Raw genomic sequence first — 26,983 nt, forward strand, 5'->3', positions numbered from 1 at the left:
TGGGACCACGACCACCGCCAAAAAAGGTTAACACTGCTATTATATCTGATAAGCCTAATCAGCATGTATTTATAACAATACTTGCACTCTTACATGGTAATAATCCATGCTTTGCATTGAAAATGCATCTAAGGCTTAAAGCAGCTCCAAGTGGTTGAGTTACAGGGTGATTAACATTAGAAACGGTAGAAAATCAGTACAAAGCATATTGTAATTGTAGACCCAGTCTTACAGCGAAACCTGGCCTGACTGGGCCATGTGTGCGAGCCATGCGTGTGGGAAGGACGGAATAATTATAGTATACCCTCCAAAAAAATCTAGAAAACACCACTGGTCCTGACCACTTTCAAGCTGGCGTCGCTACTTTGAACATGTCATTAATGACGACAATTTTCAAAGGTTTTTACACAAAGTTCAAAAACCGGGAAATCATCTGTCATTTTATATTTTAGCGTTGGCTATTCAAAAATAGCAGACATACAAGTTCACAGTGCGTCACTTTGTGCTGCGAGCTTGTACATCTGCTATTTTTTTTTACATTTTTGAAAAATCTTAAAAGTTCTTATTTAGAAGGCATTTGTAGAATCGGCCTCAGGTCATAAAGGGAACCATAGAACCATAGAACTTAGAAGCCAAGAGATAGTGAAAAATATAGATATCCTATGTCTGTGTATTTTCGGGAACGGTTAAGACTTTGATAATTACAATATGTTAGATATATAGATATAGGTTAGATATTCTGATGCATTGAAGGTTTGAACAATCATAATTTGAAAGCCATTCTGAAATTAGAACCATTTATTTTAATCAAACAACAAAGAAAATACAGCTTACTAAAATAACAATAAAACTGTAAAATACAAATACAACTGTATTAAAGAACCTATATACAATAAAAGCGACAGTGGAGGGAGAGTGGAGATCCTTTGTTGCTGCCCTACATGCCAGCCAACATAAAAGGCAGTAAGAACAGTAAAATAACTTGGCCAGTGTTTTCAGGCCTTTGGTTTGGCTCCGAATCTCGCTCGCCGCCTGATGAAGGCCCGTTCATCGTACTCGTTGGAGACCAGTGTATCTGGACCATTGGTGACCAGCAAAACCACCATTTCCTCACCATACTGCAAGTTCTGCAGGAGCTGAAAGCAAACAATGGTGGGGAATATTTCAGAAAAGACAAAAAACTAATTGTGTCCATCTCTTTTTCTCTCTCACCCACACAAAACTTCATTCATTAAGATATACAAATACTCACTTTGGGTGTGATGAAGAAATACTGGGAGGTGCTCTGCTTACATGCTGTTCGGACCACAATATCAAAGACACGTCTTTCGTTTATGGGATCCATTCCCTGTTTAGAAGAGCAAAAAGAGGCACTTGGTCAACCACATAAACAAGACGATTCTGTACTGGCTCTGAACTGAGGGTAGATGAGTGAATAGGGGCATGAAATGTGCATCTTGACCATCTACATGTGTAGGTTTGAGGGCTAACGCTAACCCCTCATAATCAACTAAATAGTCGAGTTTTGTGGTCACTTTTCCCCCACATTCTGTACATTGCTGTAGTAAATAGTTTGTAGTGATTAATTGAGAAGGGTAGGACTGCTGCCAGTACAGATCAGCATAGAACAGCTGCATCACATTACATCTGCATCTCAGTACATTATCAATGGGTATGCGCCACAATATTTGTGTTCGCAGATAACAATAGTCCATATTCAGCATAACTATATTACGAGGACCAGTGTGTGTTCTTGTAAAATGCCTCGAGTTGAATAGCAAGGTAGCTAGACGTTCCTTTTTACATTGCTACCATGTTATGGAACAGCCTTTCACTACGCATGTTTCTAAATACTAGAGGTGCTTATAGAAGAAAGGTTAGGACCTTTCTATGGAACAGGGTAACAGATTTATAATGATTCAATCTTTCTAATCAATGATGATTGATAAATTCAGGATGGTCCACATTCATTTGTATTTCGGGACGTTCCAGGTGGATGGTGAAAATAGGTATTTAAAAGGCTTGCCGAAGACTTGATTAACCTTTGGTTTGGAAAGGTCAAAGTCACAATCACAGGCAAGGGCAAAATTATTCACTCATATCTAAGGTGGAAATGGCTTTATAGCTTGACATTTGCAAAGTGTTGGCAAAGATATGCACTCTGAGCAGAATCCTTCTAGTTGTATCAATTATTAATGTTGTAGATAATTCCACCATCAGGACAATCAACACCTAATCTAAAAAACACATTTCCTGAAAGGGAAAGGGGGAAGATTTGCAAAGCTCACACCAGACCAAACAGCTCATTTGCCTTTTAATGAATGAGTGAATGTGTGTCTGTGTACACGCACATGCATGCCTGTATACTGTGTGTATGTGCACATGCATGCAGGAATATGCAGTGTGTTTAACCGCTGGTTCTCAAAGTGGGATTCAGGGACCCCCCAGGAGTTCTTGCGATGGTGCCAGGGTATCCACAGCAAAATGAGGAACAGTTTAAACACTTAAGCCCTATTTTATTTTTCAGCATTTAAAAAAAGCCAATCTACAAGGTTGCAACGCGTCATGATGCAACATGTTACGAGCTTGTAGATCGGTCGTTTTCAAATAATGTTGACAAATCTTCTCCTATAGGGGTCCCTGGCACAAAACTTGACGTGAACATTTTTGAGAACCACTGATTTAACCCTTTAAGACCTGGAACTGTGTCATTTTTTTATTTGAGCTAAAAAGCATTATTTTACACTTTGGGCTATTCAAAAATAGCAGATATACAAGCTCATAGCGCGGCACCGAGTGCCGCGCTACGAGCTTGTAGATCTGCTATTTTTGAAAATTCGTGAAAATGTGTGCACATCTTTGAATATAAATACTTTTAAAGCGAACATTTTTAACTCAAATCTTTGCTTCTGGGGGGCCCCTGGAACAACATATTTTGATGGGGGTCCGCGGCCAAATACATATACATTTTGGGGGTCCTTGACATGAAAAAGATTGAGCACCACTGATACAGAAAACATTACGTTTTTCAGAAAACTGTTGGGATTTAGGAGACATGTAGAATCGGCTTCGGGTCTCAATGGGGTTAACTACCTGGTTGATCTCATCGACCACTCTGAAGGGGCAACGGTTGAGCTCCTGCAGAGCCATGAGGTAGAGCATGGTGGACACGCTGCGCTCCCCTCCACTCTGGTGGTGTGGTGTGAGCTCATGAAGCTGAGTGCTGCTGTGGAACTTCACCCGGATTCGGATCCCGTACTTGTCGTATTCTTCCTACAAGTGGCCACACGCCAATCATTGCACAAAAACATTTAATTCCTGCACACCTATTATGAATTTAAAATGTGGATGTTCTGTATTTGAGGAAAAAGCCATTATATGACGTCATTGTCAGTTCTTGCAAATGTATTTATTCAGGGTTCCCACACATTTTTAACAATGAATTTTCAAAACTTTTCCATAACTTTTCCAAAGTATTTTACCCCATTTCCAGGACTATATAAATCCTACAGTGCAATAATGACTCTTAAACCAGTGTGAGATCAATGGCCCAAGACGGACTCGAGCGAAGGTGTCACGTGACAAAAAGAACAGATCTACAAGCTAACAACGTATCAAGTAGCACTGCATTTTACCACATTTTACCTGTCTTTCACGTAATGTTTGACAAAAACAATGTATTTCGTTGCTGTCGGGGAGAAACCTCTCATCTACAGTGTCACACTGAAAGCATCAAAAGTAGCAGATCTACAAGCTCGAAACATGGCGCGAAGCGACGCGTTTCGAGCTTGTAGATCTGCTACTTTTGCCATTTTAGAATTTGAATCCTGAAAATTAACAGTTTTGAACATTTTCCAAAACATTTGATTAATTCCAAACCTTTTCCAGGGCCTGGAAAACTGTTTTTCTAATTTCAAAATATTTCCAGGAATTTCATGACCGTGGGAACCCTGTTTATTAAGCCGTTCTCAGAGCATTGTAAGGGTCTCTGGATGAGCAGTGGGTCAGCTCATACACCATTTCTTATTATAATATAGGCCATTCACTTGATTACTTTATAATATTGTTAAACTTTAGGTCAGAATCTTTTAGAGGTTTCACATTTTGTGTACTGCATTGCATCCCACCAAATTGTTTCTGTGTTCAGTTAATTAATCAATTCCAGCAGCACCGATTTAGTTTTTCTGTTTATTCTTCATGGCTGTATGTAAATCTGGCCCTTGAGAGTTAAACAGCCACTCAGGATTTTGTAGTGTAGGGTAAAGGTTGGTGTTCATTATTGTCACTGAGTCATGTGCTCAGAACACAGTGTCTCCATACCTCATTCTCGTAATGCAGGTCAACCTCACCGACACACTGCATGGAGCGGAAGAAGTCACTGAACTTCTCATTGATTATTTCTACCAGCGCCTTGAGGGGATTAAGCCAACGCTCCTTAGCCTGCAAGAAACCCAGAAAAATGTACACATAGACGGACATATTACAAACTCAGGATATGTGCAACACTTCATAGTATCAATGATAGTATCCCTGCAGGCGCTCTTTTGCCACGTTATCCAATCAGACTGCTCTATTAGGTATGTGATGAGCCAGAACGATATACCAATATATCGGCTATTATTTTACTTTTTTGAGGACATGGGCATCGGCAATTATGCAGCCAATGTGTCACTATTTTAACCACTTTCAACATGGCATCCCTATTTTGGTCATGTTATTATAGGTGACATTTTTCGTTTTAGCAGCCGGGAGGAAGTGGACTAAGAAAAGGGAGGAGCCAAACCGAGTTCCTGTTTCTACACAAAAAAGGAGGTGGTGCCCCCAGAGGCAAAAGCAAGGGGAAAAAATATTGTTTTCCTTTTTTTTTTTACCAAATGGGTTTCCAGATTGGTAGGGCTCTAATGATGAGTTCAAGATCAGAGATCTCTGATCATCTGGCTACACAAGACTAGAAAAGTATTAACGTACCTCTGATATGCTCGTTCTGTAGACATCCAGTTGACTGGTCTTCTCGGCCACGTCTTTCTCAAGGTTTTTGATTTCCTGCTCACTCCTGTTGTATTCTTCAACAACCTAAGGAAACAGTGTTAGGATTGGGAATGTAAAAAACTTTGTATATTTTCCTGCTCTTTCCAGGTCCCTGGTCACATCTTTGATGGAGCACTTGAAACATTTCACTTGAAACATTCAGGTTACTAATGTGAACTCCAACAGTGCGTCCCATTAACTAAATTGTGACAGACCGTTGCAACTTAATCACAATTTCTTTACTCTCATCATATAAAAGGGCCTATAATCACTGACATTTAAACCCCAACCCCCAGAATAGGGACACTAGGGTTCTTGTGGTCCATGACAAAATATTATCTCAGATTGAACTGGTCTTACTGAGTGAAGATCGACTTACATTCTCATTGAGGCCAGTGAAGCACTCCGCCCTGGACCTCTCCTCGTTCAGCATGGAGTCAATGGTGTCCACATTATTGGGGAGATGGTTAAGAGACTGCACAGAGAGAAAACATGACTGAGTGACATTTTAGAAATATAGCTGATTATATGTAGTAAATGCCTAATTTATACTGTACAAGACACACACTCTGTAAGCCAAATGTTGTGGCTCACATGTACAAGTTGTAACATCTCACAGGCTGTTAGCCACTTGGCTCAAATTTCTAGTGGCTTACATGCATCATTAATCCATTCAATCTGGGAACGCATCCATGTCATTTTAGATTTTGAGCTGTAACCATTATTTTATACTTTTTGGCTATTCAAAAATACGAGCTTGTAGAGCTGCAATTTTCTTTTAAATCTTGATTATTATTTTTTTGCAAATCTTTGAATATATATATTCCTTGACATGAAAACATTTGAGAACCACTGATATAGAAACATGTTTTTCAGAAAACTGTGAGGAAAAAAATAGCAATCTACAAGTTTGTAGCGTGGTGTTCGGTGCCGTGCTATGAGCTTGTAGATCTGCTATCTTTTCAAAATAGCCCAAAGGAATCTATAAAATGACACAGATGCTTAATGGATTAATGTCCCCCAGCTTTGACTGGCCAATGGCCAGTCAACTTGTCAGTGAGCCAATGTATTGAGTCTAAGTACCCAGAACTATGAGCCATTGTTTCTCTTATACATTATAAACAAGGCTTTAATCTGCAAGTGCTTACTTTATTTAATAATGGGGGAAGATTTGCAGAACATGCATTAATACTATTAATAGCTCAGTAAGGGGATGAAGTCTTGTTTTCCCTTCACATCCATCTCACAAATGCTAATTCCTCATTCTCTCAGTACTATAAATCAATACTTCTTTAATAATAAAATAAAACTTGAATACTGACAGTGGACACTTTGTTTATTGCATCCTCTCCACCGGTCAAGGCCGGACATATTTCCCTGAATTTCCCCATCTGGGCTCTTAAGTTCTCCGTCAGCACTTTCTTCCTTATGTCCAGTTGACTGCATGCTTGCTACAAAGGTAGACAAATAGTTAGAGCACAAACCATAACATGCAACAAAGTGAATGTGTAGATAGATGTATGTTATTTACAGTGTTGGGCAAGTTACTTTAAATTAGTAACTAGTTATAGTTACTTATTACTGCGAGAGTATGATCTAATACAACACAACTAGCACATTTGAAGTGGTTGGTGATAGTCTCTCTACTCTTCCAAATTTCCCAATAAAAATGTATCAGTAAACTACACAAGACTAATGGTGTGTGTGTGTGTGTGTGTGTGTGTGTGCGTGTGTGCGTGTGTGCGTGTGCGTGTGTGTGTGTGTGTGTGAGATATCCCTTACATCAAGAACTCTGAGTTCAGCCGCACTGCCTCTAAGGTCCTCCTCTAGTTTGGCCTTCTCTGCACTCAGCCCCACCGTCTCCAGAGCTAAGTACACCTTCTCCATGCTCAGTGAAGCTCTCAGCTACACAGATGGAAAAGACGATAGAATATTGTATGCATTCTTATCATCAGACTATTAAAACAAAAACCTTTTCAGTGGATATGTAATCAATACCGATAGTCAATTGAAGCAATAAAATCCTCACTGAGTATCATAGTGCTACTCACAAAGCTTTATCGTCAGTGCCTACATGTACACAAGCATGAATTGTGCATCAAGGGTTTCATCAGTGCCGACATTATGTTTACACTTAATGATAAGCTGTAGCCTGCCGCACAAACATAAACATGAAGGAAGTTTAACATCCAAATATGGTTTGGATGGGATACTCCCATCATGTTCATTCATTGCACTTCGGGGTCTGCAGCCTCATACTTTAAAGTTGCCTGTAGTTCTTCTGCCACCCAGTGCAGTAGGGCTGCAACTATCAATTTACCTTCTTAACGATTATTCTATTACTTCTAATAATTGAGAAGCAAGTTTATATTTTTTTATATATATATATATCAATGAATCAACACAAAAAAAATCTAATCGATTATTTATCATCCACTAAATCTATAAGTCTGATTAACCAATTAAGCCCCATTTTGTACTTCGTTGTACAACAGTGTCGTGCGAAAGAAGCCGATCAATGAGTTCACAATGCATTGCATCGTGACAAGTTATGAGCTTGTAGATCTGCTATAGAGTACCGAAGTCCTCACATCACTCCTACCCCTGGGTCACGGAAGTATTCTTTCGGTTGAAAATCCCCATAGAGAAATCTTAGATCACGTCTTCACATGTTCTAAAAAAAACCAATTCATTCTGTCAGGTATGTGTCGTTGACTCGTTTATGATGTTGAGTTACAATTGATGAATCTGTGTTTGGATAAAAAAAAAGAAAAATCTTTGGATAAATTAGCACTTTTTCACCGTCAGCTCAGCTGATGCGTCATGTCCATGTGAGTAAAATCGCCTAGCTGATATGTTAATTTTTGGAACACAGTTCTTATACGACGCAATCTAAGATTTCACTATGGGGAATTTCAATAGAAAAACAAACTCAGTGACCCAGGTGGATAGCAGCCTCTACCGGCAGTGATGTCAGACTTTGGTGCTCTATTTCCTCCATTTTTGAGAATCTATTATTTTATTGAAATCGATAATTTCAACCCAGGAAAGGATTATAATTTTTTCCTCAGACTATAATCGTACCATCAAAATCTCATACCATGACATCCCTACTCCCAGCTCACACTTGGGTCACAATACAAAACAAAGTGGTAGAGAAGGGCCGAGAAGATAAACATGATGAAAACCAATCAAACAAAAAAGGAGTATGCAAGATAAGATGGAAAAGTGAGAATAAAAAGAAAATCATAAAGTCTGTTCAAGACATGAACACAGAAAGCAATAACCACAGGATAAGAGTCTTAACACTGACTATTATGTTCAAAGTCTAACACAACTGTCAGTTGGTACTGTAGCATCAGCCATTATGATTCCATACCTTCATCTGGGCAACAAGCTCAGAGGCTATAGCCACTTTCTGGGAATGGACAGCTGCAATTTTGCCATTGATCTCTCCCTCAGCCTTCTCCAGGTCTATGCCACCCTGCTCCATCTGCTTCAGACTATAAGCACAAAGAAATGGGGACTTTTTGTTTCCCGTTCCATCTATTGAGACTTTTATATGTCTGTCCTCCTTGGTGTGTGTGTGTGTGTGTGTGTGTGTGTGTGTGTGTGTAGGCCTGTTAAGCCATTCAATACAGGAACGCATCTGTGTCATTTTAGATTTTAGCTACAACCATTATTTTATACTTTGGATAAATAGCAGATATTACAGCAAACATTTGTAACTCAAATCTTTGCTTCTGGGGGTCCCTTGAACTAAATGTTTTGAGATGGGGGTCGGCGGCCAAATACATTTCATTTTGGGGGTTGACATGAAAAAGTTTGAGCACCACTGATAAAGCAACATACGTTTTTCAGAAACCAGTTAGGATTTAGAAGACATTTGTAGATGCGTTCCCGGATTGAACGGGTTAAAATGTTTGAATATTCCTTTAAAAAATGCACTAATTTGTGTGTGTGTGTGTGTGTGTGTGTGTGTGTGTGTGTGTGTGTGTGTGTGTGTGTGTGTGTGTGTGTGTGTGTGTGTGTGTGTGTGTGTGTGTGTGTGTGTGTGTGTGTGTGTGTGTGTGTGTGTGTGTGTGTGTGTGTGTGTGTGTGTGTGTGTGTGTGTACCTGTCCTCCTTGGTACTGATCTTTTGCTCCAGTTGTCTCTTTTTGCCCTTCAAGTCAGAGAGGCGCTTCTTCTCTGTTCGTAACTCGTTATCGCGATGGTCCAGTTGGGAGGCTCGCTGCTGCAATGTTTTCATCTCCTCATCGATCTCCTTTATATTCACCTCACACGCCTGGCCACCGTAGACGGAACAAGAATATCATCGCCATTTCAACTATTTGGATATAATCTAAAAAGATAAGTGAATCACTTTCAACCACAAAATAGGGCTGTATGTCAACTAATCGATTAACCACTTGAAGCCCAGCATCCATATTCTGGAAGGAACATTCTCATTGTCTTGCATGATTTCATGAAATTATGCACAGTATTATAGAGCAGGGTTTCCCAAAGTAGGTACCAGTGTCACGCATACAATTATTTTATAAAGTATATATATCAAGTACAAAGTTCATATATATTTATTTACAATCAATTCTAACAATATTCTCTCAATCTTTCCACGCAACATATCTCATTCTCAGGGGGAAAAGATACACATTTATGTAAGATGACATAAATAGGTGCGAACGGTAATTTAGGGTGGGTGAAATACTATTATGCATAGGGATTAGGGATGTGTAAAAGTGACCAAAATTACATTTTATTACTACAATTCAATTAATAACGATTATTAAAATATTCAATTATTCTGACCCATTCCTAATAGGGATGCCTGCCCCTGAGACCCAAAAGTTTGAGAACCAAAAGCAGTTCACTCAGTCACTAAGTGCCTCCTACTGGCATTATTGGCGTTTTCCAAGTCACAAGACAACCCAGCACTTGTGGAAAAATTAAGGATGTCAAGTTGCTCAGTGGTTGCTGATACCGATGTCGCCAAAACAGTCAAATAAAGGCTGATATATTGGCCCAACTGATATATCAGTATGGCTCTACAAGAGATCCACCTGGGTTCATATTTCCATTTCCCCTCACCTTAAGCTGCTTCTCCACATTGCTTTTTTCCTCAGCATCCACAGTGATGTTGAGGTACTGAGATGGGTAGATGGCTGAGTTACTGGTGCTGATCTTGTTGGAATAGAAGGATCTCTTCACTTGGTACCTCTCATCAACTGTGTACAGTATCTTTAGGTTGGGCTCCTCAATCACCTGTGAGCAACAATCACGGGTGTAAACAAAGGGATCAGGATTTTTTTCAACAGACTAACTCACTGTAATACATATGACATGTGTGAGGAAAGGTAACTTGCTCCTAAACAATTAGCAGTTATACAGTGTCCAAATTTCATTCATTCTCTGTTGCCCCAATTCAATCAAGCGTTATTTATATACAGTAGCACCATTTCACACTCCAAAATGCTCAAAGCATTTATCAGATATAATGCAGGTAAATATATTAAGACATTGAAAAACTAAACATAATCAAATAAATACATTAATGCAAGAAAGGGGGAAGAGGAACGGACCTTTTTGATCATGGTTTTGGTTTTGTTGTCTCCCACTGGGACATCATGCACCCTGTACTGTTGACACAGGTAACTCATCACCTCGTCAGGGGCGTCAAACATCTCACGCAGGTAAGAGAAGAAACCGAAGCGCCTGTAGACAGATTTGAATTTTTTCTTTATTACTGCCTCCCAGAGGAGGGAAAAGTGATTTCAACCCAATACTGCATCAGTTAATACAAAGTAGAAAACCATTGAAAAGCAAACCAAAACATCCTGAACACCTACCAGGAACCTAAATTATACAAACTCCCTAAACATGTACAGATTAAGAATACCAAGTAGATATGCATCAGTCCATGAAAACGCAATTTTCTGAGAAAAATATTGTTGGCTGATACTGGTGCTACTAACCCTGAACCAAACAGGACTAAGACTAAGAATGGGGGTCGTTAATTTTGATCAAAGTCGATACTGCTTATTATTCGATGTGTCCTCCGCAGACCCGTGGAGAGACAGATATTTGTCTCTCAGCCAGGAGGAGGCCAGGATCGAAGCAGGAACCTTCCGATTCCAAGACTGCCGCTTTACCTCCTGACCCGGCATCTAAATATATGTTTCTTAAAGGGACTACACCATGAATTTTAACTTTTTCTTCTTTTTAGTGTGTTTTTGGTCTCCCCTACCTCTCTTCTATCCCCAAAAATACCCCAGTTTGAACACTCAGGCTTTCACAGCAAATCTGGGGTTTTCTGTAAATTGGTCTCAAAACAGGCCAAACTGATTTGCACCCTGACGTCACGTCACGTCACGTCAGGGTACAATACCTCCCGTTTTTCAGTTCCAACCGCAAAATAAAACAAACGTTTTTTTTCTTTTTTTTTTACTTTTCCACACAGAACCAGGAGATAACATGCATACAAACTGGCTCAATAGCGCCCCGTGCCAAACAGGACAATGTGGTATTGCAGGTGAAAGTGCTTTATAAGCCAGAGAGAAGTTAGTCGGAATGAGTATATCTGAGGCTTGATTTAGGCTCAAACCTTTTGAAAAACGTTTGAGGGACATAAACAATATGATATTAAATATTATCATTATTTTTTAAATTCATGGTGTAGATCCTTTAAACCACTTAAACGTAACACTTAGTGAACCGGAGTCCCCCAGGGCTCTACTAAGCCGTCTCCTGTTTTCGCTTTACACTAAATATATTCGCCGAATGTAGCAGATCTACAAGTGACGTGTTGTGAACTTGTGGATCTGCTTTTTTTGACGGATGTTCACCCCAAAAAAGGATGCTAGGGTTCAAGTGGTTAAAGAACATTTGATAGCAACATTGTGGCTGTATTGTTTTTTTCTCTTCAATGTTGCTGAATAGAACAGGACAAAGTGGACACTCACTTCAGGGACTCAAGAGGTTGAGACGGAGGACGGCTGGAACATGACTCTTCTGGCGCAGAGATGGTGTTCACTTTTAAGTTCATCCTGTCACGGACCTGGTGGTCAGGACACAGACAAGGATGGAATATTAACATCTTATTTGGAGAGATTGTGTCAAAACATTTTTTCCCACAGATGCGAGTTGAGGTCACTTCACTATTCAAAATAGAAAACAAGAGAGCTCCTTGTTATTCCTATGATGTGCAATAGCTCAGTTGGTAATAATGAACAAAGGTAGAGCAGAGAGTCACAATATGTGAGGACATTAATTGACATTAAAATTCTGTGGAGTCACAAGGTCAAACATTCCCCTTTTCCTTTTTCTTAATTAAGCTCCAAAAGGTTTCTTCTATTGATGACTCGACATGTAGATAAAAGTCGGCCACAACACACCAGCAAAAGACCTCATTTTGTATTTAAAAACAAAAGTCAGACGCAAAAGGTTCTTGCATTTTAGAATAAATATCTGCTATACGGCAAAATAACAATAAATGAATGCTCAAGATATATAAAACTGCATGTTGTCTCGCATTGCCAGATGATCGGAGAACTACTGGACCACAATGGAAACAAACAGATGTCTGCCCAACCCAGAGGCTGGTTCTGTCCAAGGTTTCATCCTGTACCACTGGTCGCCAAATGGTCGCTTACGGGGGACAAATTCGGTCTCTGCTCTGCATGTAATGTGTCTTGAGACAACTTGTTGTGATTTTGCACTATTAATCAAATTTAATTGAATTAAACAAGCCCTTTAATTGTGTATAAACAGAATGTGAGAATAGGATTCAGGAGCAGGGAAGCTTTGAACTATCAAGCAAGCGTACTGTACATCTCTAGCATTCTGACCTCTTTATTGAACTTCTCCATGTCATCTTTCCTCTGGAAAACAAAGGCCCGCAGGTCATTGAAGGAGATGTGGGTCTCAACATACTTGGCAAAGCGGTGGTCCTTCACATTTATCTGAGAGAGAGAGAGAGAGAGAGAGAGAGAGAGAGAGAGAGAGAGAGAGAGAGGGGAGCATTCAACGCAATCTTAGAAAAGTCCATCACAACACTGTATTGTGAAAGTTACAAGAGGTGTTTCTTTCTCAAAATGGGAAAGGTCAAAAAGAGAAAACACAACCTCAATGTGTTGGGATGCATTAACACATTTAGACCTGAGGCTGATTCTAGTTTTCTGAACAACTTTAAAGAAGAAGAATATTGCTAGACTGTATGCAACAACTACACACAGAGGTGTTCCTGGCTTGAAAGGTATAATAACGTCAGGGTTTCCGTTAGCCGTTATTTACCGGCCATTGACCAATAACATTTTAATTTTAATTAATACAACAAAATGAATTAAAAAGATCACCTGCCACCGTGGCCGATTGCTGTTATTAGGCTATTTTATCATTTAAGCCTATTATTAATATTATTATTTGGATAAAGAAACAACATTGCATGATTGCAATACGTAGTTTACAACCATTAAAACATAACATAATGGTTTAACTCCCGACAGCCTGCTGCTGCTGCGCAGTGCGCTGCAGTTATCTGATAGATCAGCCTGTTAGTCGTACAATGGTGAAAATATCAGATCTACAAGCTCACAACACGTCGCAAGGTTCCGCGTTGTGAGCTTGTATGTCTGCTATTTTTGATACGCAACAACACTGTCATACGGCAAAGCACAAATCAAGCTTTACACAGCTGGGGTTTTTCCTAATCAGCGCTGAGTAGCCAACTACGGGTCTGGTTTGCTTGGGTGTTATGATAACAGAACCGGGGTCCCCAGGTGATAGAATCTGAACCAAGCCGGGCCCAATTGACGATAATAAAAGAGGGACCCGAACTTGTATGGGTTGTGGATATTATACAAGCAAGCACAGTGACTGTCTGTCTGCAATGGATAAAGTGAGGAAAGTTGCAGAAAGTTGGTAACACACATACATTGCAGGCAAGTAATCAAACTTCCTTGCGCCATCATTCATGATGATATAATTAACATTAACAAAACAAAAGCTGTAGGTTTTGCATATTAAGGCTGAATCAATCAGATGTAAAGCCCAAAACATATAATTTCTTTATACTGTGCGACAGAGTCGCACAAACAGTTTATTCACGCCCTCCTGACTTTATTCAGTTATTTTTTGGCAAGCGACACCTGCATGATGGAGTAGGCTAGTAGATAGATATTATTACATAACGTAACAAGGTGTAATTATCAGTTGGGTGCAAAATAAAGTTCCAAGAAAAAGAAAAAAAATGTAGGACAAGAAAATCCCTTAGAAAAACAACAGAAACTACAGTAATACTGTAGTTTTAGTCGTGGGAAGACACCAAATTACTAATGACACTAGGCCCTAGTGTCATTAGTAATTTGTTTTTAGCGGTGCCAACCGCTCTACACTTGACTTTGTCCGTTTGTCCGTATGTCCGTCCCCGTCCGTCCGTCCGTATGAGCCTGACGGCAAAGAAGAAACACATACAAACACACGCACACGCACACACACACACACACACACAAACACACACACACACACACACACACACACACACACACACACGGCCTTGGACATTGCCTATGCCATCTCTCCTCTCTTTGGCCACACGTGCCACTGCTTATCAAAGAGGGGTCCAGGGACCCCCAATGATGTTATGTCCGTCCGCCCATTTATAGCACGGGATTTCAAACAGCTATAACTCCAGTTCGCAGCATGCCACCAAGTCCTAATTTGATATGTGGACTTAGACCACCAATAGGGACGAGCATGAGTTGCTGAAGTTATCAAAGCAGGCTCCAGGGACCCCCCCCCGTAAGTTATGTCCGTCCGCCCGTTTGAGCACGGGATGTCCGTGGAAGCACGGGATGAGCACGGGATTTTAAACAGCTATAACTCCCGCCCCCTCTGTCTGTCCATTGGCTGGCCTTTAAACAGCCATCATTCCAGTTTTCAGCATGCTACCAAGTACAGATTTGGTAAGTGGACTCAGACCACCAATAGGGACGAACTGAAATGAGTTAAGGCCCGCCCCAAAGGCACCGCTTCCTTCACACAGGGTGTGATTTTTTTATCTACAATTGACTGTCAACTTGCATATCCCTAGTGACTAGGGATATGCAAGTTGACAGTCAATTGTAGATAAAACTGAAAAGGAGTGGCATGAAGGATGAGATGACATGATCTGCTGCTTTTCAGATATTGTAACTGTACAACTGTTTTTTTACCCCTTAAACCTGGGGTTGTGGAATGGCAAAGGTAATCTCAGAAGGGAGACCTGTGTGTGCCAACCCCTTGAGATGTGGAGAAAATAGATGTTTGCAAAAAGAACAATTTCAATTTGATACGCCAAGTCTCGACTTACCACAAGCATCATGGGCTCATGGACATGTCCAGTGAACATCTGTTTGTTCTGCCTGAGCCACTGGATGCCGCTGTGTGTGTCCTTGTGGCGTCCCCTGAGCTTCTCTTCTTTGACGCTCAGCATGTTGTTCATGTCTTTCAGTTTTTTTGACAGCACTGTGGAAAACATAAGGTCCATTGTCAATTTGACATCAATGACAACATCAGTGATTCTGCCAGGCAAAATCTAACTGAATGGGTCAAACACTGCCAGGGTTGAGGGATTGATTCACAACACTGCCCAATACCTAAGCACTGATACTACATGCAGTATATATGCTTCAGTATGATTGGAAAACAAGTCAGATTGAAAAAGGTGCAGTCGTTTTCACCAAAGGAGGCGTGCATGCCGTCTGAAGGGGACTTGAGCCATGAGAGGCACCGCCGAGCGAGCTTAGGCGACCTAGTTGCCGTGCCGAACGTTGCGAAGTCACCTTCAGCCGACTCAGCTCCATCCGAGTTACGTCAGAATGACAGAATCGTAAATCCTCGCCCCCCCCCCCTAGTGTCGGTACCTCCGAGACGTCAACGCTGCCTTGTGTGCGGTCATGCCCTCTCCGGATGGTGAAAAAAAAGACAACATGTTGTCACCCTTTTCACCTCGGGGCTGTTTGCATGCATTTTTTTTTTTTCAAAACGATATATTTGTTTTCCAAAACGATACATATCGTCACGAAAACGTATCGCGATATATCTCGGGACGATATATCGGCACACCCCTAATTCTAGAATAGATTCATTGCGTATTCAGTGAAATATTCAAAACCTATATTTCACTGAATGCGCAATGAATCTAGAATAATGAAAGTTTCACTTTTTGAATCAAATTACATAAGAAAATGAACTTTTCCACGATATTCACATTTTTGGAGAAGGATCTGTAAATACAGTACAGCATCATGTAGAGAAGACACTGGAGCAGCTCAGACAATGAAAGCTTCTTTTATTAAAGGTACTAAGTACAAAAAGTAATGACTTACGTCTGAGGAAGATGCTACTGCATCTTCATTAGTCATAAAATTACATTTCATGACTCTGCAGAAGATGCAGTAGCATCTAAACGTCAGTCAATACGTTGTGTACTTAATAAAATAGGCTTTAATTGTCCGAGCTGCTCCAGTGTCTTCTCTTCATATGCTGTCGTACTGCAACACAACGTATACATATACATAGCACTTTGAATAAAAAATAATGGTGTATGCGTTTTTGGTAATAATGTATGTATGTGTGTATGTATGTATGTATATATATATAAAAATCAAATCAGTTGGTGAGTGAAGGTAGAGTGATGCGCGTGCGTGACTTTCGCACTTCTTATCTCTGCCTGTATGTTGTCCCTCCTCCTTTTTAGTCCATCCTTCTCTCCTTCGATGTTGGCCCTATCCTCCTGGATAGTCCTCAGCTCTGCGTTGACAGCTTCGATCTGTGGAACCAAGTCTGGCTGGTTAGCAACGTTCGCGAGCTCCCCCCTCAGGTCGTCAATCAATCGTCTGGTGTTGCGGAGTCGCTTCTGGCGGTCTTCCTCCTCGGTCTGCTTGAGCCTCAGGGACTGCTTGATATCATCAATCTAAAGGACATATGAGAAATACATTGTGAAGTGCTTTTAAAGGTCGGGTAAGGCTAAAAAAGGTGCTATATGCAGACCATTTACCATTCACATTTTCACTGGCGTGTGTGTGTGTGTGTGTGTGTGTGTGTGTGTGTGTGTGTGTGTGTGTGTGTGTGTGTGTGTGTGTGTGTGTGTGTGTGTGTGAAATACAGAAGCCTCGACGATACGATGCATTGTACACGTATACATTTATCAAGAGTCTCACCTCTTTGTGCTTTCGGTCCAGCTGGTCTTGCTTCTGTTTGCACTTCTTTGAAGCTTCTTTGATACTGGCAGACTGAAATAAATGTCATGTTTATGATATATGTCACCATGATCAGCATTTTAACACCACACCCAACTCTGGGAATATTAAGAGGAATGTACTACGACAGCAGATAGACAGAAGTCTGAAAACAACCACAGTTTTTTGTTAACCTTTAGTAAAAACGTAACTTAAATGAACTAGACTGCCCTTAGACTGCATTTTTCAGCTGATGCGATGATCAGAAGAGGACACAATAAAAAATAACACATTACATTCTACATTTCTTAACCACTTTCAACCTGGCATCTCATTGTATTTTGGGCATGCCATTATAAGCGAAAATTTGACAAGCTCACAGAACGTAGATCACTTATTTTTGCCATGCAACACTGGTCACACCATCATACGACGAAGTACAAAACAGGGCTCTTTCAATTCAAACCCTCATTGTCTCTGCATGTCATAGATGCAAATTCTTCCCAGAGTACCTTCAACTCCAGTAATAACAAGTTGTGTTGATGTTGCACACAGTACAGCACAGAAACATAGTTTTCCATAGCTGCTCAAAACCCATACATAGAAGGCATATTTCTGGTTACGGACAACTTTTTCACTCACCGTTGCAATTGCATATACAGTAAATCACATCATCATCTAGCCTAGCGAGTCATTTATCAGGGATTTTTTTAATCCCTGATAAATGTTAAAAGAAATTTTAAAAATAAAAAAATGTTTAAAAAAAAAATTACATTCTTTTTTTTAATACTCAGATCAAAAACACAGATTGTAAGTAAATTGTGTTGTTTTTTTCAGAACTATAAGATATCCAACTGAAATAGCCAATGAGACACTTTCTTTCTGCTGTGCAAGAGTAGGATATTTAAATAAGGTTAGCCCATTCATGAGTAACTGTTGCACAAGAAGTGCATTGCTTTCCTCAAATTATTTCATCCTCAAAATGAAAGATGCCACAAGTTATTTGCAGCAGTATATAAACTGCCCACAAAAAGTTCGGAAACTTAACTTGGGTCGATTATTTCTCCCGTTTAATACCAATTGGTATTGTAGCAAAATTGACAAAATTCCCCAATATGATTCTGTTGGTAATCGCTCTCGTTTTGATCGACCTGCTCCAAGCAGCAACACTGCCCCCATGGAAAGATGCCACGTTTGTCCCTGATGTCCATGATAAGGGCCGTGCAATAGGCAAGTGGAAGCTGGTGTTCCGTTATGCAGAGTGGCAACATTATTTGGTGTCAGCCCTGGTACCATTTCCAAACTTATGACCAAGTTCTGTGAGACTGGTGAAGTCAAAAGAACCCTTGCTTCACTGAGGAACCATAGGTTTTCTCTCATAGATTTACAGGCAACGGTACCAAAGACAGATGTCAAAGTTGCAGGACCCATGCTCAGGTGCCAGTCACACACCTGCCTGCAAATTGCACCAGGGCTGACATCAAATAATGCGTAATCTGCATAATGGAACACCAGCTTCACTTGCCCTATTGCACAGGCCTTATCTTGAAGGGACAAACGTGGCATCTTTCCATGGGGGAAGTGTTGCTGCTTGGAGCATAAACAAACTCAACAAAGTTCCAAGACCCATGCTCAGTTGCCACTGGCACACACCTCTCAGCAAGTGTGTGCTGGCAGGTCGCTCAAAACAAGCGTGGTTAATCTTTTGGAGTCGCTACCCACATGTTTAGCTGTGTTACTCATTCCACGAATTGTACAAATTATACCTCGTTGTAAAGGTGACTAATCAACAATAAAAATGATATAAAACACAATACCAATTGTCAATTGATATTATTGAAGGGGAGAAATAAACCGACCAAAGTTCAGTTTCCGAACCTTTTGTGGGCAGTTTATTTAAAAGGAAAACTATAATGCATCTGCATTCAAATATAACAACCAATTCTGGAAATTGTCAGAATTTACTGGAGGGACCTTGCACAGGAATCTGGGCAATGGGCATCAGTCGCCACATAAAGACAATATGATAATGTTTAACAGAGAAATATAGCTTTATAAGATTCTTTATAAGAACAAAAATGCACAGATGAAAGTAAAGCTTACCAAGCATCTTTCTCATTTACTGTGACATTACTTCAGTCTGCTCCCTCCTTTTCTAGCTGGCATGCAGTGTATGTTTTATCAGCTATGTTGCTGTCATTTGTTTTTTATGCTTAGATAAATACAGTACTTTATTATCCTCTAGGAGAAATATGTCCTCTGCATTTGATTTGACCCATCCTAACTACTTAGGGGCAGTCCGGAGTGTATCACCCAGGGACCACCAACTCCAGTTTTAATGCCAGTACATTTGTCAAGGGCAATGGCAGGACCTAGCATGCATGTCTTTTGGTGTGGGAGGAAACTGGAGTACCCAGAAGAAACAAGGAACACGGGGAGCGCAAACAAAGTTGCAAGTCTGAACAATTGTGAAGTTGTTTTGTCAAAAATGTATCTGTCTGATAGCATTTGGTTGAGTAAAAGTTTGTTTTTGAGGTGGAACATTTCTAGCACTGAGAGCACTGTTATACCTACGTAGCTAGTAGTTATCTAACATAAAACAATGTAAAATTAAGCATTAAACTCCACACATGCGCATACATTTTGATGACCCTCATCCACTATTCATCACCCAAATTGAAAAAGCGGCATTCACAGAACATTATGATTTTAGTTCAAATTACCCTCCCCACTGACCTTGGCCTGTAACTGGGCCTCAACTGGCTTCAGCTGCTTTTCAATGGTCTGGATTTTCTTCAGAATGGGTGCCTGGGTTTGCTTCAGGCTGGAAAACTGAGTCTTCGCCGCGTCACGTTCCTTCTTCACATCATCAAGCTCTGTATGAATCGCACTATATTCCTGAAAATTGCAGAGAAACGAGTCACTGTTAGCGCGACACATAACCTACACTTTTGTACACTGAAACGTCACTGGAAACCTCATGCGTGCCGGAGTTTTTCAGAACATTCTGTACTGCAGTGGTTCTAAAACATTTTCATGTCAAGGCCCTAAGACCCAATGTCAAAGACCCCCAAACTAATCCATTTTTGGCTGGTGACTGCTATTTGAAACGATTTTGTGCCAGGTACCCCCTTAAGAGAAGAAATAGCCGGATATATATTTCATTGGATTTCATTGGATCAAATCGACAGGAAGTGGAAAACACACAGCTTAGGAAACAGGTGAATACCCTGGGGGATGGAGTCCAAAGGCAAGTGCTCTACCGAGTAGGCTACCCGGACATGCTTGTAGGAAATATGTTAATTCATTGTTGCTATAGTCATATTACATTAAGCACACAGCTTCCATATATCCGTCATCTAGGCTACCTCAGTTTGTAGGACATGACAAAAAAATATAAAGCTGGATTCAAGTGTAATTTGTTGTGGGATTTTCATTTGATTAACATAGCGGAAGCTATGCGGCAGTTGTTGCCGCTTGCATTCAGAGTTACACACAAGCTATGATGATACAGTGCACTTTCATTTTTCATAGTTTCTCTATCAGAAGAAATACGCAGCCCGGACGGTTGGCGTAACAGCCTAGGTGTCCAACGGACACCTAGGCTGGTAATCCAGCCTGACAGTGTCTCTCTTCCCCATTTCCTGTCCTATCAATAAAGGCATAAAAGCCCCAAAAAAGAAGAAATAAGAAATAAGCAATTTATGTTATTTCTGGACCACTCACCAACCAGACTTTCTTCCTTTCAAGCGTCTGGATCAAGGCCAGATGCTTTTTCTTCTCGTAGTAACGGTTCATGTCGACTTTGTTCCTCTCGTTCCTCTGCTTGGCCCTCTCCAGGAAGGTGGCCTTCTCCTTAAGTCCGTTCTAATGCACAACAAACCACCCTCAACATTGAAAAACCCTGTATTCACAGGAGAACTATTACAGTTACTGTTAACCGTTTGTTAAATAGGATAGCATTAGCTGGAGTAGTTTATTTTTCATAGAAGAATGAAAAATAAACTGTTTTGATAAAAAAAACAGCACTAGGGGATTCCCATTGCGTAGCCTTCATTCATACAGTATAATCGTAATATCCCTGCTTCAATTAATGTGTTAATTTCTCCTACTCCTTGCTTTACTGTCTCTCTACTATTCTGTCCAGAAAAAGCCCTCTAATCATAATGACAGGTAAACAAACAGGTGTTAGCCAGTGTAAGCCACATACTCACCTCCAGGTCTCGTTCTTTGGTGCGGAAGTTCTTGAGCTCACAGTGATACAGGTACATCTCCGGTGGTCCAACTGACTTTTCTGTGGCCTCCAGTAACTCAATCTTGGTCATTTTAGCAAACTCACCCACTTTCTCCTGTAGGGACAAATCAAGCCCAAGAAAAATTACAGGTCTCAAAAGGTCAATATAGGAAACTAGGTTTAATTGTCAACTATCAACTATCGTTTAATCGTCTACTCAGGCTTTTGTGAACACCCCAGACAGTTTAAGTTGCTTGGTTCAGTATTTACATATTTGATATTTATTTCATCAGACACGGCCCCTTCCTATACACGAACAGCCTTCTCCCTGGCTGTTGAAGGCAAAAGGGGGCGGGGCTGGCGGGCTAAGTTAGTGCAGTGAGTGAGTGTGGCAGTTGGGGCAAACGCAGTCCCCACAACATCATTTACGATTCTGTGCCTATCGGTATATAACTCGGACGGCGCTTAGTCGCCTAGCAGACCATCGGCCGGTCGTCGCGGGCACTCGCACCTGGAGGCGCTCGGGCGAGACTCCTCGGCCTCAAGGTCTGCTGAGTCGGCGCGCCTCCGTCATGGTCCAAAACGTTATTTTATCGGCGAAAAAAAATAGTCCGCGGTTGTTTGAAAAAGTATTGTCCGAAGCGGGAGTCGAACCCAGACTCCTAGAGGTAGTGGATCGGTAGTCCAATGATTAGCGAGGTGCGCCACTGAGGCCGGTGCTGAGATTGGGTATTCGGGCTGGATTAGAATGTGACGTCCTAACTCTTCTATTGTAGAGGAAAGAAGTCCCCGCCCGCGCGCCCGCCCAATGCCCCTATTGCCTTCTCCCTGGTTCAACAGCCAGGGAGAAGGCTGTTCGCTTCCTATAAAAAACGAAACTTCAAACTCCATTTTAACTATAATAGATTCATCAAGAACACCTGTTCTTGGTTCTGGTAACTCATACTGCCCTCCTAATACGTGAGGGGCCATGTTTTTTCAATTACTTTTAAATTTATAAAAAAGAAAAAGATTTGGAAAATGTAAACTTTTAATTTTTTTTTTTCTAAAATCACCAGAAACCAGGACGGGTGTTCTTTATGAATCAATCATGGTTAAAATGGAGTTTGAAGTTACAATGGGTTTGTATAGGAAGGGGCTGTGTCTGATACATTGAATATCAAATATCTAAATACTGAATCGAGCATCTTAAAAACTGTCTTAGGTGTTCGTTTATTTTTATTTATTTGTTTGCCCATAGAAACGTTAATCAAATCACGTTTTCTTTTTAACTGTATACAAATACATGGTCTATACATGGTCAATACATGGTCTATGGTGGTACAGACCTGAGGTAGGAACTGACAGAGGTTGCTGACTTGAATGCGCAGAGCCCTGACTTCTTCCTCCACTGCCTTCTGGCTGGAATGCTTTCCATTCAGTGTCCACACTGACATGTTGTTCTCTACACTGATTTCTCTGCTAATCACCAGGTTACCACCATTCTTGTACCTGAGAATATAAAGACATTTTGAGCTTTGATCTGAAATATAAAGGAATCCAACAAAGTTAAATTAAATAAAAAACCTGGAGTAGATTGTTTAATCACATGAACCTTATCGTCCCTTTTTCAGCGAAGATTCAGCGAAAATAGCAGATCTACAAGCTCATAACCCATTGCACTCACAACACATTGTGAGCATGTAGATCGGCTAATTTGGCAATTGTGGCAAAGATATTTATTGTCGAGGGGGAAAAGGAGCAGACCAAGTATAGAGCCCTGGGGGACACAGGTCAACTATATAGGTTTAATTTGGTTAAGTCACACACAAGTCTTAAAAACTTTGCTGGCCCAAACATTTGTATCAATTTGAGGCAAAAGCATTGTTTACTATAGTTATGGTTCTCAAACATATGACTCACAATTCAATCTTGATTGAACCTTTATTGCATCCACGCTTGACATAGAGCCCAACCTATAGGAAGAGAACGACAGGAACTATTAATGATCAGAATTAGAGTCTATCATCAATATCAGAATATCTAATATTTTCGCCGGTGCCTTACTCATTATCCCTCAACTTATTTGCCATTTTTTAAAACATTTTCAAATAGTTCAACTAGCCGATCTACATCGACACCTTGTGAGGCTATTTGAACTATTTGAAAATGTTTTGAAATAGTAAAAAATGGCAAAGAAGTTTAGGGATAACAAATGAAACCAAATGGACCCTTACGGATCAATTTAGTGACATTACATACTAAGAGTTAAATGAACAGAGGATTTTACTGTGTTCATGTCCCTGTGTGTAAATACATGTAGTTCAGCGGCAACAGTGTAAATGTATACTGTCTTAGCTGTACGACTACAAGACCAACAATTCATTATGACGCTTACCTTGTCCCCTCTGCCCATGACAGTAGTCTTACCAGCCAGACCCAGACATATAGCACAAACAATACTGGACTTGCCAGTACCATTGGCCCCAACAAGCATGTTCAGATTAGGGCCTGGTGACATCACAGCATAGTCGTAAGTCCTGTCAAAGTAGAAGATAGTAGAAAGTTTTGACAACAATGAATACAGCGATTTGCTCTTTGGTCTGGAACTTGGATCTGTGTGCAGTTTCAGAAAATATACATATGAGGGAAACGTTGTCCAGCAGCCACCATATTATTCACATTTGTTTTTGGACTCTCCAAAAGAATATTTGTTTATCATCTGATAGGTATTAGCCCAGTGGTTCCCAAACAATGTTTTATTACTGCAATATATATAATACAACTATGCAAAAAGTAAAGATTTTTTTCATTTAATATATCAGTACTTTGTGCGCACTCATTACACAAAACATTGTTTTGGTGGTTAAAATATATATTTTAACCACTTTCACTTTCATGATATTATAGGCAGACATGTAAACAATTAAAAATATTTTGTATTATCATTCCACCCACACACACACTTTTCCCAGAAGACAGTCAGTCTATCTTTGCTATGAATACGGGTGTGCCTTGAGATTTCTTTACATGCCTTAGGCAGAAAAAACACTGTACCAGACACACCTATGCATTTGACAGGTGACTGTAGTCCATTTCCTATGGACAACAGATATACTAGCTAGCTATGTGGCTATGTCTACAATAAAAATAAAACCAACGTAATACTTCCTACGGTTAATATGGGCATCAAAGCAATATTTTAAATACTTTTTATTAGCACATGCATTCCATAAGGCTGAACCACACATGGACAAATTACATCATCAACTTGCGTCGGGAGCTGTCGCTATTGAGTGAAAGATTAACTACTTCTGGAATAAATAAAATATTTAAAGTGTTTTTAATTTTAGTTATAGAGGGCAATTATAATGTGTTGTGTGGCATATAAGGCTTATTAGCCAGGGATCCGTTGAAAAACGTCCATGTTGCTCTGTAAATGTACAGTGATTGCTTGCCTGCTACGCCAACTAGAGGAAAGTTGACTACTAGTTGACCTGGCTAGCTAACTGCAGCCTGCAGATTGCTGCAGCTGTGGCGTGGTAACCAGTGCCACTCTCTGACTAACGACAAGTTAACCATGACATGTTAACGTCACTTGGTATGTGTTGCACAGTCAGTGTGTTAGGAGTTAAACAGCGGTTAACGATAATTAGTTACTTATTTGACAGGCTGACAGCCGCCCGTGGTCAAGTCAACTTACAGGAAGTTGCGGAGTGTGATGCGAACTATGGATCCTTCAACGAACTGGTCCGTTGACGTTCCTCCTCCAGGACGCACGTCTTCTTGTTCACTGGCCGCTGTTGTTGGGTTGTTTGGTGCATTATTATCAGTATGAGTATTGGCCGAATCGTCGGTTTTTCGCTTTTTTCTGGTGGGACCCGACATGTTTGACGTCTTTCATATGAAGCCAAAGTTCTCCTTTCTTCCTTGGCGCCAGTGTTGGTCCCGCGTCTTCCTCCAGCGACAACACGGTTCGTTTGTCATGCGCAGTGGAACGAGCCCCCCGGAACCGCGGTATAACAATGAAGCTGCCGTCGCCTGGTGGTCAAATCTGAGATTGCAATACTTCCGCATTTAAAACGCTACTGCACGTGCGTCTATCGTCTGAAACGCTAGTGCGCCTGCTCGATTGGCTCCAAAATTGGAGACAATCCAGGAAGTAGAGGTGCTTCTGGTTCTGGGTGCTCCATGCGCTTGTGAGCAACTTTCATTGAAATTAATTGGTGGTGGCGGGGCAGCCCGTCCTCTAGATATATTATAACTCTATGAGTGGAAGTCGATCGCTGGTTGGACAACGTGGCGTCACGTGTGTACACACAATGTTTGCCTAGATCCCAGTGGTGGAAAAAATACTCTTTTTTTTTTGTTTTACTTAAGTAAAAGTATCAATACTGCATGCAATGTAGAAATACTCTGTTACAAGTCAAAGTCCGGAATTCAAAATTTAGTTGAGTAAAAACACCAAAATCAAAATGTACTTAAAGTACCAAAAGTAGAAAGTACTCGTTATGCAGAATGTGCCATTTCACAAGTTTTCAAATGTATAACAATCTTTTGAAAATAGCAGATCTACAAGCTCACAATGCCTCACAATGCTTGAAGATTGGCTATTTTCAAATGGCCGACATGTATTTACTAGGGCTGAGTGGGTAAATATATGTTTTGTTATAATAATAAAACTCTATAAAGTAACTTACTAAAGTTTTCAAATAATTTGTGGAGTAAAAAGTACAATATTTGCGTCTGATATGTAGTGAAGTAGAAGTAAAAGCACTGAAAATTGGAAATACTCCAATAAAGTAAAACAATATCTCAAAATTGAACTTATATATGTAGTATTTGAGTAAATGTACTTAGTTACTTTAAACCACTGCTAGATCCCACAGCCTGAAGGGACATTTTCATTGTCTTTGTCTTTGATGATATTGTCGTTGATAATATTGATATTAATGACTACCTAAAGCTGTTGAGGCGGAAACACATGAATATTAAAATTATAATTATAATGACCAAATAAATAATAATAATAATAATACACTCCAACTATGTAGGCTATGGGATTCACACTGCAGCCCAGTTGGTCACCACGCTTTTCCACCACTAGGTGGCGTCAATGAACATCTATAACTCCAAAGAAGAAAGAAGATTGCAGAGTGAGAGCAAATTGTTTGGGTGAGAGTCATGTACAACAGAGAAAGACCTATGACCTCAGACATAGACTCTCATAGTCATACTCATAGTTATCTTTTTATATCAATGTAGATATATAGATAGATACCTTGGTCTATTTATTTATCTATACTACTAATTAATTAATATTATTTATTTATAATTTATTGGCATCTGTAATTACCGCCATCGCAGCCAAAGCGGCACCGTTGTGTTTGTCCACATTCACTTTCCGTACTTGGAGCAGAGCTGCATTAGCGTTGCCAGGTCTGCTTATCATAAGCGACTTTGGGCTTGTTTTTCTGTAAAGTTGCACAGCACAACATGAAATGGAGGAACAAGCAAATGGGGATG

The 26,983-nt window shown here is 40.3% G+C and overlaps 1 protein-coding gene across 1 annotated transcript; it reads right to left on the minus strand.

Moving 5' to 3' along the window:
• Positions 1-780: 780 nt before the first annotated feature.
• Positions 781-25,447, minus strand: smc5 (structural maintenance of chromosomes 5). The gene is made up of 24 exons (XM_084070439.1): positions 25,161-25,447; positions 23,856-23,997; positions 23,381-23,433; positions 22,807-22,969; positions 21,459-21,593; positions 20,971-21,111; positions 19,981-20,142; positions 17,227-17,298; positions 16,724-16,979; positions 15,375-15,529; positions 12,874-12,987; positions 11,989-12,083; positions 10,609-10,741; positions 10,118-10,291; positions 9,145-9,314; positions 8,408-8,531; positions 6,811-6,933; positions 6,351-6,479; positions 5,408-5,503; positions 4,969-5,073; positions 4,321-4,440; positions 3,094-3,273; positions 1,253-1,348; positions 781-1,136 (listed from the first exon to the last, which is right to left on the minus strand). The coding sequence occupies exons 1-24, from the start codon at positions 25,343-25,345 to the stop codon at positions 996-998; spliced, it is 3,264 nt and encodes a 1,087-aa protein (XP_083926565.1). The 5' UTR covers positions 25,346-25,447; the 3' UTR covers positions 781-995.
• Positions 25,448-26,983: the final 1,536 nt, after the last annotated feature.

Source organism: Gymnoscopelus microlampas (assembly GCF_963454915.1).
Source record: "Gymnoscopelus microlampas genome assembly, chromosome: 10".
NCBI classification, from domain to species: Eukaryota; Metazoa; Chordata; class Actinopteri; order Myctophiformes; family Myctophidae; genus Gymnoscopelus; species Gymnoscopelus microlampas.